Raw genomic sequence first — 14,536 nt, forward strand, 5'->3', positions numbered from 1 at the left:
TTATAAGTGCGCTAACACAAAACAAATTAAATTGTGGTCATGAACTAATAATTAGTATTTTCAACTTTCGAAGTGAGTGACTATATCAAGTGGGGTCTTCACCTGTACCTACATTCTAAAACAGATTTTTATTTATTTTTATGCATCATAGTTATTGAATTATCGTGAAGAATGACGAAAAAATACGACTGTAGTACGGAACCCTCATTGCGCGAGCCTGACTCGCACTTGGCCGGTTTTTTTTTCTAGAGAGAGATGTTATAAAGAAAACCTAATCCCACCAAAAATATTTCATGTGGATAAAGGTTGCCAAGACTCACAAGGTCATACTGCTTTTACTGTTAAACAAATATTATAGATCTCTTAGAGCCAAGCCCCTAGCTGAGCTTCGATATTTTGTGCTGTCCAATGGTATGGCTGTAACTATAGTTACCTACCTATTCGTAAGTATGTATTTTCCGATGCATTCAGTGCACAAATCAGCCATGTCGAATGCGTGGGGTGTTCTGATGAAGCTCACTTGTTTGCGTCAAATGGCGCACGTGTGTCATAAGTCACAACGCCTCTGTGTTTACCTACTAGGCTCCGAGACCTGATTCAAAATATATTGTACCTACTTAGATATGTATTGATTTTTTTATTGGATGACATGTTAGCTTTTGACTGCTAGTGCTTTCGCATCTAGTGGTATAAGTTTCCTGCCTGCCTCAGTGACGATGCATCAGTCTACCTTGAAAAGGGTAGGTACAACCCTGGTTGTAGCTAAGTAGATAGGTAAGTACATCGCTGGGTAGCTACATCACATGAGTCCCATCATTGTCCCACTTACTAAGTACCTACTTACTGAGCATAGGGCTCCCCCAGAATGAGAAGGGTCTGATCATAGTCCAGCACGCAGGCCAAGTGCGGATTTGCAGACATTGGTAAGGCAAGCAAGCAATTTTTTAGAAGCTTAAACTTATATGTACCTACCTACCTACTTAAATAAAATCACTCAACCTACTTATTCAAATTTTGAGCTTTTCATAAAAAGCTACCTTGTATGTAAAAGCTAAGCACAACAACTAATTTATTTATTTATTGTTAAACTAACATATGGTTATTTCTGTCACTCCGACGCTATTATCATAGGTGCTCCATCCTAAACATCACCGCCGATTTGGTTCAAATAAAAGTTCTCTACCCACGCCTATTAATAATGATCATCCAATCATTTCAACCTCTCACAACATCAATAAGTACCCACTTCTTTAATCATTGCAATTTCGAAACAAGCTCAAGTGTCGATGTCGAATAAATTTCGTATAATGTAAACGTGATAACAATTTGAATTCTTCAGTAACGGGTCCAGAGCCGACAAAAACAACAAACAAAATGAACGCCGAGCGATTGGTGCAGGCGGCGAAGGGCGGGCCCGGGCCGGCGCTCCGCCCGGCTGCGACGCAGGCTTGCTCGCTCGCCCAGTCCTTATCTCATTTTACCCAGTGTGAGACGTGTTGCCTGAAATATCATTACCCGAGTGACATAAAGAACATTTATAACCGGGAAAGTGCCGAGCGATGCCACGGCCGACGCGCGAATCCTACGGTGACCAAAAACCGCCTTTCTCCTACATAGCCTTAACCGCCATGGCGATTTGGAGCTCGCCGGAACGGATGCTCCCGCTGTCGGAGATCTACAGGTTCATCACGGATCGGTTTCCATATTATCGAAGAAACACACAAAGGTGGCAGAACTCGCTACGTCACAATCTCTCTTTCAACGATTGCTTCGTGAAAGTGCCCCGTCGCCCTGACAGGCCTGGCAAAGGAGCCTACTGGACGTTGCACCCGCAAGCCTTCGACATGTTTGAAAATGGATCACTGCTACGGCGTAGAAAGCGCTTTAAGCTGCATAAAGGAGAAAAAGATAGTCTAAACGCGGAGTTGGCGGCACTGGCGAGCTTTAACAGAGCTTTCTTAGCGCGGCAGGCGACTACCACGCCTAGTATGTCTGGTGGAATATATGCGCCGGCGGTCACGTTGTGTCCGAGGTTAAGTCCAGAACCAGAAGCGCCAGACACGGCGGCACTGCTGCCCGCAGGTCCCAGACCACGTCGAGCTTTTACCATAGACGCATTATTAGAACCTGAACCGCGAAGAACGCCATCTCCCCAAGCGGCGCACCAGCAGCCTCACTGTCCTATGCCGCTACCACCGCCGTATATCTTAGCTGCACAACGGTACCATGCCGAGTTGCTAGCTGGTTTGCAGCAGTCATGCTTACCACCGCTCTGGACGTGGAGAGATACAAGCCAATTTTCACATTACACACTTAATTCATGAATGGTAAGTGCTTTTTATACCTAACCTATCATACTAAAAATAATAAGTTTGAAAGTAGGTAGGCAGGTAGGTAATTTTCTAGGTAGGTAACCTATACCCACCTAGAAAGAAACTCCTTGATAAATAAATTAGGTTTTAGTTTTTCTTTTCAACATGTAGGTAAGTAAGTACCTACTTACCTACTTAAGTACATACTTATTAGGTATCAGCAAACATAATTCATAAAAACAGTCTAACCTACGAGACGAGAAAGAGAATTAAAAAACCGGTTAAGTGCGAGTCGGCCTCGCTCTTTTAGGGTTCCGTACATAATTATGAACATCATATTTTTGGTGTATGAAATACGAGTAGGTATTTCTTTTCCGAGCTAGAACATCGCAATAAACCGTGAAAGAAAGCACAAAAATCTACGTTACGTTTGTTTTTGACACAGCTTACAAACTATTTTATATAAATCGTTGTTTTCAGTTTTTATTGTTTAAATATAGTACATACCTAATATATCTACCAAAATTTCATATTCCTAACTAGTTTAATTTTTGAGATAGCCCCCGTCACTTGGATGAATGTTTTATACTACCTATGTCATACGCCCCGGCACAAAAACGTTCTAAAACTGACAATTTTAACCTCTTGTACCTACTTATATTTTCTTTTGTTTTCTGTATATACCTCGGTACCTCGGTAGTATGTGCAATAATAATTTCTAAATAAAATAAAAATAAGTTTGACGCCCCTCATTTCCTTATTTTTATAAAAAAATAAGTATATACCTACCTATTCGTACTGTACTGAATGAGTTCTAAACAACGAAAACTCACATGCTAGGGTAAGAAAGAATTTTTCTTTCGGCTCCTTTATTTATATGTTAAATGATATGTTAAAAGTGGAGGAGACCACCGTGTTCCTGGGGATCACGTTAGATGCAAAGCTTCAATGGAACGCCCATATATCAACACTTGCTGGTAAACTCAGCTCTGCTGCTTATGCTGTTAGAAGGTTTCGACAGGTAACTGACGTGGAAACTGCAAAAATTGTGTATTTTGCCTATTTCCACAGTATTATGTCTTACGGAGTCTTGCTATGGGGTAAAGCGGCAGATATTGGGAAAATATTCGTATTACAAAAAAGGGCAATACGTGCAATTTATAATTTAAAACCGCGCGATTCCCTACGAGAGATATTTAAGGAAATAGGTATTCTTACAGTAGCTTCCCAATATATTTACAATAATATAATTTTTGTACGACAAAACATTCACAGTTACAAAAAAACAGTGATATCCATGATAGGCAAACTAGAAACAAAAATAAGCTAGCTACTCCTGCGCTCCGCCTCTGGAAGGTGGGAAGGGAAAGTCATTTGTGGGAATGAGTGTAATATTTTATAATAAAATGCCACAAGCAATTTTAGACTTGCCTTTACACAAGTTTAAAAAATGTGTTAAAAGTATGCTCCTAAAAAAAGCATATTATACAGTCGCAGACTATGTAAACGATAAAAAAGCTTGGATTTGACTCGCTCCAGCAATGCACGGGGCTGCAATGGCTTGTAAGTATAGTACGGTATAATAACATTGTAAATTGAAAAATTAAAAAGAGCAACCGCCGAGTTTCTTGCTGGTTCTTCTCGGTGGGAACGGCGTTCCGAACCAGTGGTAAATTAAAACTACCTGACTATTCATAAACACTTGTAAAAAGTTTACATGAATAATTTTTTTTTTTTATGTATACCTACAGGAGGTCCCCTGAAAAATAATTTAATTGAATTTCTCATTCAATATTTGATTTTGGGTCAACGCTCTACACTAGGTAGCTACCTACCTACACCAGCCACCAAAATTTTAGGTTTGTAACTCATTCAGTCTAGGAGCTAGAGACCTGTGACACGCAGACAGACTATATGGTTCCGCTTTCCCTTCCCGTGGTACCCTTTGGGTACGGAACCCTAAAAACCCGTCAAGTGCGAGTCGCATCCGCACAAAAAGGGTTCTTCATACAGGAAATAACACTTTTTAATTATTTAAATTTTCATGGCGGCCATATTGAAATTTTCATTAAGTACCTATTTGTTGTTGTAGCGGCAATAGAAATACACACTCTCTAAAAATTTTAAAACTTTACCTATTACGGTTCCCGAGATAGGTACCTGACTGACTGACGGACAGACAGACAGTGGAGACTTAGTAATATTTTTTTTATTCAATTAAACTTTTACAAGTAGGTAATTTGAATCATCAAATGGTACTTACCACTGGTTTGGAATGCCTTTCCTACCGAGAAGAAGTAGAAAAAAACTCGGCGGTTGCTCTTTTCAAAGATTTGATACCTACTTATATACAATATTATGCCATTCCTATATAAAAAAGTATTTGCAGTCCCGCGCGTTGCTGGAACGAACTGCAGGTCTAATCCACGCTCTTGTATCATTTAGATAATCCTCAATTGTGTAATATGCTTTTTTCAAGAGCATACTTTTAATAGATTTTTTAAACTTGTGTAAAGGCAAGTCCAAAATAAGTAGATTCCGAAATTTTGTTGTAAGAGGTTAAACCTATTCCCACAAATGACTTTTGGACTTTCCTGAGGCGGAGCGTGGAGTCGCAAGTTTAATACGATTTCTAGTTAGCCAATTGTGTAGACTGTAGACTGTAGATCACCAATTTTCTTGTAACTAAGAATATTTTGTCTTACAAAAAATAAGTTATTGTAAATAGGTAAGTATATTGCGAGGCTATACTGTAAGGATACCTATTTCCTTAAATTTCTCTCGAAGGAAATCGTGTTGTTTTAAGTTATAAGTATTATAATATTGGTAAATTGCGCGTATTGCCATTTTTAGGGTTCCGTACCTCAAAAGGATAAACGGAACCCTTACCTATAGGATCACTTTGTTGTTTGTCTGTCTGTCTGTTTGTCTGTCTGTCTGTCTGTCTGTCTGTCTGTCTGTCTGTCTGTCTGTCGATCTGTCAAGAAACCTACAGGGTACTTCCCGTTGACCTACTTAGAATCATGAAATTTGGCAGTTAGGTGGGCCTCTTAGCTTGCATTAAGGGAAAAATCTGAAAACCGTGAATTTGTGGTTACATCACACAAAAAAAAATTGTTATCATAAACTAATAATTAGTATTTTCAATTTTCGAAGTAAGATAACTATACCTATCAAGAGGGGTATCATATGAAAGGGCTTCACCTGTGCATTCTAAAACAGATTTTTATTTATTTTTTTGCATCATAGTTTTTGAATTATCCTGGAAAATGTCGAAAAAATACGACTGTAGTACGGAACCCTTATTGCGCGAGCCTGACTAAAACCGGCACTTGGCCAGTTTTTTTAATACAATAATTCACCTAATATCTGGGTAGAAAGAGGGTTAAGATTCCATAAGACATAATAAGTAGTACCTAGCTACTATGAAAATAAGCAAAATATACCTAGGTACCTTACCTACTATCTTTACGGATTCCACGTCAGTTAACTGCCGAATCTTTCTAACAGCAAGCGTAAGCAGCAGATAGGGGCGTTCCCTCCCCGATTGCCATCTCGACCTGTCGCGTACACATTGATTTAAGTGATAATAAAAATAAAGTAATGCGCCATCTTGGAGAGTCCGCCATATTTAATTTTTCACTACACGTCACTTGCCCAACATTATGTCTATAACAGCTATAAGGTTTCAAAAAATTAGTTTTTCTACTCTACCAGCTCTACCGGCGTACCTTTTTTAAAACCGTTAAAATACAACCATTGCATTATTTACCATTTGTCATTGGATAAAATGCACTTTGAGTATTATAGTAGTCGTGTGGATTTGGAAAGTTTTGCTGGTGAATTGTAGGTACTTACCGAGCAATAACTACTTATACTAAAAAGCTTAAACTAAAAAAACCGGCTAAGTGCAAGTCAGCTCGCGCACCGAGGGCTCCGTAGGTACCTACTACAGTCCTATTTTTTCGTTATTTTGCACGATAAGTATATCAAAAACTATGATGCATAAAATTTATGTTTTAGAATGCACAAGTACTTAAAGCCCTTCATAATATGATACCCTACTTGATAAAGTTATCTTACTTAGAAAATTGAACTTATTAGGCAGGTGCCTGCGACTTCGTACGCGTGGATTTAGGTTTTTAAAAATCCTGTGGGAAAATTTTCCGGGATAAAAAGTAGCCTATGTCCTTTCCCGGGTTGCAAGCTACCTCTGTACCAAATTTCGTCAAAATCGGTTGAACGGTTGAGCCGTGAAAAGCTAGTAGACAGACAGACAGACACACTTTCGCATTTACAATAAGTAAGTATTAGTATGGATGACCACGGTTTTCAGATTTTTTCCCCTAATGTGTGCTATAAGACCTATCTACCTGCCAAATTTCATGATTCTAGTACAACGGAAAGTACCCTGTAGGTTTCTTGACAGACAGACAGACAACAAAGTGATCCGATAAGGGTTCCTTTCCTCATGAGCTCTTAGTCCAGTACCTATCTTAGGTTAACTTTACGCCTAGATGATTTATGTTTAGGTTTGCACCTATCTAAAACTTTGCACTTACGGCTTACTCGTGTTTACCTAAATCCTAAGTGAAAAACACGGCGCTTAGCCTCACTGCGTCTTATATGAGTATATACAAACCGTATGTGTACCTAAATAAAAAAATAGAAGTCATCCGGACAGCCTCATCAATGGGTGTTCTTCAAGGCTCTATCCTAGGTCCGTTTATGTTCTTGGTATATATTTCCAAATCATCAATAAGTATCAATACCATTTACCACCAGGTATAATATCAATTCACTATATTTCGACCAAAATACTTGCGATATTGTACCTACTATTTGCAGATGATACCTAAGTCTTTTCAAAGTCAATAGTAATAAGAATATTTATTTCGAAATTACAGACATACACTTCAATTTTATTTATTAGTATAGAATAAGAAAAGATATAGATTGAACACTTGAAAAGAGCAACTGCCGATTTTCTTGCTGTTTCTTCTGGGTAGGAACGGCATTCCAAACCACTGTTAAATTAAATTATTTATTTGACGATTCAAAAGCGCTTGTAAAAGTTTACTTTAATAAAAATATATTCTATTCTATTCTATCTACTCATTCTAATCGGTAGGTATCTACCTACCTATCAATTTACCATAATAGGAATAGGATCTATTAATTTTTATTATTGGTTCGAAACTGTCTGAAAACTATTGAAGGGAAAACAATTTGAACAACAGCACCTGAAAACACAATACATTTTTAATGCTGAATCGCAAGCTGCGAAGTTGTTTTCTGTCATAAAGTAACCTATGTATACTTGTAATACTTGTACCTACTAAGTGAGATTATTTTATTATTTCAGAATTGATATTTAGATTTATACTTAGATTTAATTTCTTGTCTAGTGGTTTATTTTTTTTCATTTTTTAACGATAAAATTATTGTAACGATAAAATTATTTCTATCCCTTCAAAAGGCATGTATCCCCAAAAAAATGGGTCTGCAAAAACTCACTTTCTCTAAAAACAGTTATTGTTAGGTCAACAAAAACTATAGTCGTAACGTTACATGAAAGACTAAATTAGCTATAGGTACTTACTAACAGGAATTCAAATTGTATTATTATTTTTTAAATTAGAACGCTTTTTCAAAAAGTGGGGCATCTACCCGTACTTTATACCCTATTTCTGTAATACTTGTACCTACCTATACCTACTTAAGTGAGATTATTTTATTATTTCGGAATTGATATTTCGATATAGATTTAATTTCTTGTCTATAGTAGTTTATTTTTTTTTATTTTTAGGGTTCCGTACCTCAAAAGGAAAAACGGAACCCTTATAGGATCACTTTGTTGTCTGTCTGTCTGTCTGTCTATCTGTCTGTCTGTCTGTCTTTTTTGTCTGTCTGTCTGTCTGTCTGTCTATCTGTCTGTCTGCCTGTCTGTCTGTCTGTCTGTCTGTCTGTCTGTCTGTCTGTCCGTCTGTCTGTCAAGAAACCTACAGGGTACTTCCCGTGGACCTAGAATCATGAAATTTGGCAGGTAGGTACATCTTATAGCTGACATTTGGGGAAAAATCTGAAAACCGTGAATTTAGGGTTAGATCACACAAAACAAATTAAATTGTGGTCATGAACTAATAATTAGTATTTTCAACTTTCGAAGTGAGTGACTATATCAAGTGGGGTATCATATGAAAGGTCTTCACCTGTACATTCTTAAACAGATTTTTATGTATTTTTATGCATCATAGTTTTTGAATTATCGTGTCAAATGTCGAAAAATAAGACTGTAGTACGGAACCCTCATTGCGCGAGCCTGACTCGCACTTGGCCGGTTTTTTAACAATAAACTATTACCTACGAAAGACAGGACACACTTTCGCAAAATTATAATGTTGGTATGGATAAAATGGATTTTATTCTTTAAAAGTAGACAGATTTTTTATGGCTGAGCTCGTTTCCGTTTCGCTTTTCTCTGTATTAAAATTTAAAAAATTGTTTCTTCTGTAAAGGTACACTTACACGGGCAATTTAAATTCCGCAATTCCAGGCACGTCACGACCACATGAAGCCATTTACTGCAATATCCAACAATACCTGAAAATTTCAGCAATGTTAAGCGAAATACTTAATTGCTCCAGATTGATCCATACGTGTTGCCAAGCGACAATTGCTTAAAAATTGCCCATGTAAACGCACCATTAGGTAACTTTTTAAAGTAAAACCAGACGATGCGTTGCGTTAGCGGTGCGGCGCCTGAGCCACTGAGCGGTGCCGGTGCGTCATCCTACATAGAAATGGTTGTGCCATGCCACACGATGCGTTAGCGACGTCTCGTGCAGCGCCGCACCGCAGGCGCTACGGACCTAGGACCAGAGAGATGAGACGGGGCGGGGTTGTGCGTTGCAATACCATACTTTTTGTCAGAGCGGCAACGCAGTGCCCGTGTGGCAACCAATACTCAAATTCGCAACATTGCGGCGCCGCAACGCACCGGAAACGCAGCGTGTGGCCTCAGATTGTCAAATTAAACGGTAAAATTTCACTGGCCAGCTGTTTGACTGCGGAAAACCTGAATCAATCATTGCTACAAATACTAAAATCTCGAAAGGGGTTGAATTTTCAAAAATCCTTTCTTAGCGGATGTCTACATCATAATAGCAGCATGCCAAATTTCAGACTAATCCATCCAGTACTTTGAACTGTGCGTTAATAGATCAGTCAGTCAGTCAACTTTTCGTTTTATATATTTGATAAGACTAGGTTCTATCTCAACTCCGTCTATAGGTAAGTACCTATAGGTGTGCACTGGCTTAATACATTTTTTAAACCATTTTCATTCTTTGCAGGTACCTACTTGCATGGATTAAGAAGAAAAGACGTGATGATGAATAATCTAGTTATAAGAAACTTTAAAGGCAAAATGTATTACGCCTCAATTAGACTGTGTTTAGTGAATTAGTAAATGTTAGTTGCGCGGATGACAATTTGAAGTTTGTGGGAAATGTTGAAATTATCTGCAGAAACTTCTACAATTGATTAGGTAAGCACTTCTCATCTTTTTAGTATACATCATTACTTACATACTGAGAAAACAGTTGTTACCTAATCTTCAAACGGTTAAATACATTTTCATCAAACATACCTACCTAAGAACCATCTCGATTAAACAGGCTTTAGTATAAAACAAACCGCATACAAATCAGGCTATCCGTTTGAGCGTCAGACACACAGACAGACACAAAAATATACACGTAAAATTTTTAACACCCCTTTGTTTGCGTCGGAGGTTAAAAAAAACTGTTGAAATTCGTGTCGTAAGCATATCATGCATACGGCATAGTTTCGTAGCCATGCTACTTACTTGTTAAAACTTGGTGGTCATCATATTTTCTCAAGAGAAGTAACCCTTCCAAGCGCTTTACATGCAAGCATAGTTTTTTTTAAAGAATAGTAGCCAATGATGACTACGAGTAATTATTCCCCTTTCCTCTCCAACTAAGTGTAAAACTTGTGCTAGGGAGTTTGGTTTGCATTTGAATCAAATTTAATGAAATTTTGTACTACACGTTTTAGAAATGACTCTTGAAATGGCACTTGACTCTAATAAAAATTAGCACTTTAAAACATCATATTTTACAAACGGATCTAAAAATCGAAAAATGATGTTCCCACACCCACAGTATTTTTAAAAGACCTATTGAACGACGATCCACACTGGATTAGACGAGAAAAAAAAAATCATCCCCACTTTACATGTAGGGGAGCAACCCTATAAAAAAACATTTATCACAATTTTTAATAATCTCTGAGATTAACCGAGGACGGACGGACGGACAGACGGACGGACATGGTGAAACTATAAGGGTTCCTTGTTAACTATGGAACCCTAAAAATGGACATTTTATAGTCATACCTATTATGTTGAGTTACAATCTATAATTTACAAAATTTTAATCCACCTCTTAAAAGCTATACCTACTACCTACTGTAACTTTCTTATTTCTATGAAAAAATAGAAGTTCAGTATTAATGAATCTCTTTCATCTCTGCACATGCTTGGGCGCATGTCCATATAATTTTTGATCATCTCCTTGTTTTTCGTCTGGAGTCCGGTTTGGTTTGGAGAAAGTTTGCTAAATGCAGGCTATAGTTTTATAAGTAGTATGTATGCCTACTAAAACGATAGGTAAAAACCTACGAAATAAGTTATTGTATAAAACAAAAATGAAAATATTTTCTTTCCAGGAAAAGAGAATTTCTACGAAGCCAATTTCAGAAGTTTTGAAGATTAAGTAGGTAGGTAACTAATAAATTATTATCATTGTAATTATTTAAAAATTTGTATATTTTTTGAACTGTATCGAAGGTATTTTAATAGTAGACACGGCCCCAGAGCCGACAGGATATTTTTAGGAGGTGATTTCCAAAAGCTGCGAGTGTGAGGGGCGTCCCTCCGCTTAATACCACGATTGCCATCTCAACCTGTCCTGAATTATATATAATCACCAGCATATACTTATGTATACGCACGCAAATAGAAGCGCGAGCGAAGCGAGCGCGAATTTTTTATTATTTATTAGAAAAAGTTGTTAGAAAATGAAGTTAAATATAAGTACTCAACAATCTATAAAGCGCAAAGGTTTTTTACAATATCGCCCGAGGGAGATGCACATTTGGATTATTTTCGGCACCCCCACGAAATCAAATCTAGGTACCTACTTATTCGCAATTTGATAATACGAGCACGAACTTTCCTTTCGACTCCCGGCCCTCGAGGGTCCCTACGGGGCTCCTTAGTCCGTGGGCCCCGTGGTATTTTGCCCGGCTTGCCACCCATTGTTACGCCACTGCATCTACCAAGCTTGAATTTGCCGCCCGGGCCACGGGCTCCGGCTTACCCCGCCTCTTAGATCCGAGGTTGTCAAAATTTCAAGGTTTTTGTACGATTATAAAATACTTGCAGTTGCCGCAGTTGCATCAGATCTAAAATTTTCCCACTGCTTTCTCACACTTACTCCCCCGCTTTCATCCCCTTAGGGGGGAATTGAGTTAGATCCTTTCTTATCTGATACCTAAAAAAAAACCGAGGAAAAAAATACCTCCTCTAAAATATTTTTACGGGCTCTCGGGCCCATAGAAGCTAAGGTATAATTAATAACAATTACTTATTTTATTTTATGAAACTGTGATACTTATGTTAGATTCGATTGTAAATATGTACAGCGACGTAATTAGTTGATATAATTTTTAAACTAAGTATGGAAATAAATATCTAATTTATTGTAGTTTTATCAAAAAGAAATACATTATATTTATGTTAAACAATCATGTCTTTTAATTTATTTTCCTTATTGATGTACTTACCTTATAATAAAATAATCTTTATAATATATAAATTGGATCCTAAATATTGGTTCTAGGAAAAAATTGTAGAAATGCCGAAAACCGGGCTATGTTGGGTCATTCACTCATATTAATTATCCAATACACGCGAATTTATTGTAGACAGAAGCAAACATGTACTTAAAGGTTCCCATGGCAAAAAAGTAGATACTGTACATTGTTGCGAAATAAGCTGAACCACCATATTACCTATTTGGTATTCGAAACCAGAAATACCCAGAATATCTTTTAAATATTTCGATTCAGATTAGGTAATAGAAGCCCCCAGTTAATATTTCAATGGTTTTTAGGGTTCCGTACCTCAAAAGGAAAAACGGAACCCTTATAGGATCACTTTGTTGTCTGTCTGTCTGTCTGTCTGTCAAGAAACCTACAGGGTACTTCCCGTTGACCTAGAATCATGAAATTTGGCAGGTAGGTAGATCTTATAGCTGACATTTGGGAAAAAATCTGAAAACCGTGAATTTAGGGTTAGATCACACAAAACAAATTAAATTGTGGTCATGAACTAATAATTAGTATTTTCAACTTTCGAAGTGAGTGACTATATCAAGTGGGGTATCATATGAATGGTCTTCACCTGTACATTCTAAAACAGATTTTTTATTTATTTTTAAGCATCATAGTTTTTGAATTATCGTGCAAAATGTTGAAAAATACAACTGTAGTACGGAACCCTCATTGCGCGAGCCTGACTCGCACTTGGCCGGTTTTTTTTTACACAACCCAGAGAATATTTCCAACGTTTTACCGCTGATTCAGGCAAGATGCAAGACTAGCCCAACTTTCATACGAAATTCGGTATTGTCCTTTGTAGAGTAATTTAATTCTATATTTAACTTTGTTTATCTATGTTCATAAATTATGTTTAGGTATGTCCTGTTGATAATTTGATAATAATAGGCATCTACATTGTGCCTGCAGGGCGAAAATTTATATTCATGTCACAATTCTAGAGTCTTATTGTAATAAAACAAAAAACCTTTATCATTAGCCCCCATTAGGTATCACTGGCAACTGGTGATAACGATCATTAACACTAGGCGGTTAATTAGACGATGCCGGTCACGGGGGTCAGATGCCAATCGATCTGTGAAAATCTTCTTACACTGGGATATGGCTTGGCTAATAGGTTAATTACAGAGATAAGCTTATAGGTACTAAAATGAGATGGCTGAATCAAAGGAGGTAAGCAATCAAAAGTCTTAAGAATCATAGCATAGGTACTTACTTAATTATCAAGTAGGTATTAGAAAAATTTGTTCTATCAGAATTCGGAATACATGGATTAATAAAGATGATGACCTTTTCATTATCTCATTAGGTATATACGTACTCGTACATAGCTAGCTATATCTACAAATGTTCCATTGCAATGACTAGGTACGGTGTTTCTATTTATCATGGGCCAGTATGGTACGCGACAGATCGACATGGCAATCGAGGAGGGAACGCCCCGCACACCCGCACAGCCCCCACGCTAAACCGGTGCGAGCGAGCGCGGGAGACATACCGGTCACGGGTGTTCGGGGAATCCCCCCGCCTCGTACCCCGATTGCCATCTTAAACTGTCGCGGACTATACCTCTGTATACCTACTTTGAGATGTCTGGAACAACACGTTCGAAATGCAAATAGTACCCAAACATTTGCAACATCACGCAGCTTACCTAATTCAAGGCACATCCCTGCACCACACAAGAACAGCATATTAGGCATGTCTTATGTAGCTGTACAAAGCTCAGGTCCATAAAAGGCGGCGTCCACAAACGATATGTCACGGCACGTAGCACAATGCAAACAGCGGCGTCTCTGTCGGCGCTAGTGTTGTGCTGTCACAACACTCACAACACGCGACACATTCGTCCGGCGCCGCGACGAATCGCGACACAAAGCAGATGAAGTTGAAAGCGGTGGCGACAATGGCATTGTGCGCGGGCGGCGCGGCTGGACCGGTACTGCAGCAATGCTCTGTGTGTACGTTATGCTACAGGGCATACCTGCATGCTCTTGGTAAGTATATTATACAGCAAATGAAAGTTGGGAAAATCTTGCATCCCTGAGAATGTCCTTCTCAGGGCTATTTGTCCCGCAAAATCAAAGAGTTCCAATGGAACTAATAATACCTACTAATAACGTCGAGGTGGAACTCAACCCATAATCACTACCCATATCATCATATTATCATCATCATGATCAACCCATCGCCGCGCCGGCATTGCCGCGAATGCCTCTGTCAAGTATTGTACCTTATATAAATTCTGTTTCTAAAGTTCTCTTCGGAGGTGTTCCTGCTAGATTTCAACATACTGT

At 38.1% G+C, this 14,536-nt stretch overlaps 1 protein-coding gene across 1 annotated transcript; it reads left to right on the top strand.

Moving 5' to 3' along the window:
* The first annotated feature begins 1,499 nt into the window (after positions 1 to 1,499).
* Positions 1,500 to 11,872, top strand: LOC117989800 (fork head domain-containing protein FD4-like). Its single transcript, XM_034977215.2, has 3 exons — positions 1,500 to 2,327; positions 9,668 to 9,861; positions 11,067 to 11,872. The coding sequence occupies exon 1, from the start codon at positions 1,560 to 1,562 to the stop codon at positions 2,322 to 2,324; it is 765 nt and encodes a 254-aa protein (XP_034833106.1). The 5' UTR covers positions 1,500 to 1,559; the 3' UTR covers positions 2,325 to 2,327; positions 9,668 to 9,861; positions 11,067 to 11,872.
* Positions 11,873 to 14,536: the final 2,664 nt, after the last annotated feature.

This window comes from Maniola hyperantus, chromosome 2 (assembly GCF_902806685.2).
Source record: "Maniola hyperantus chromosome 2, iAphHyp1.2, whole genome shotgun sequence".
In the NCBI taxonomy this organism is placed as follows: Eukaryota; Metazoa; Arthropoda; class Insecta; order Lepidoptera; family Nymphalidae; genus Maniola; species Maniola hyperantus.

Excerpts from the sequence above, each read along its gene's own strand:
- LOC117989800 (XM_034977215.2), top strand. The coding sequence starts at position 1,560 with ATGCCACGGCCGACGCGCGAATCCTACGGTGACCAAAAACCGCCTTTC.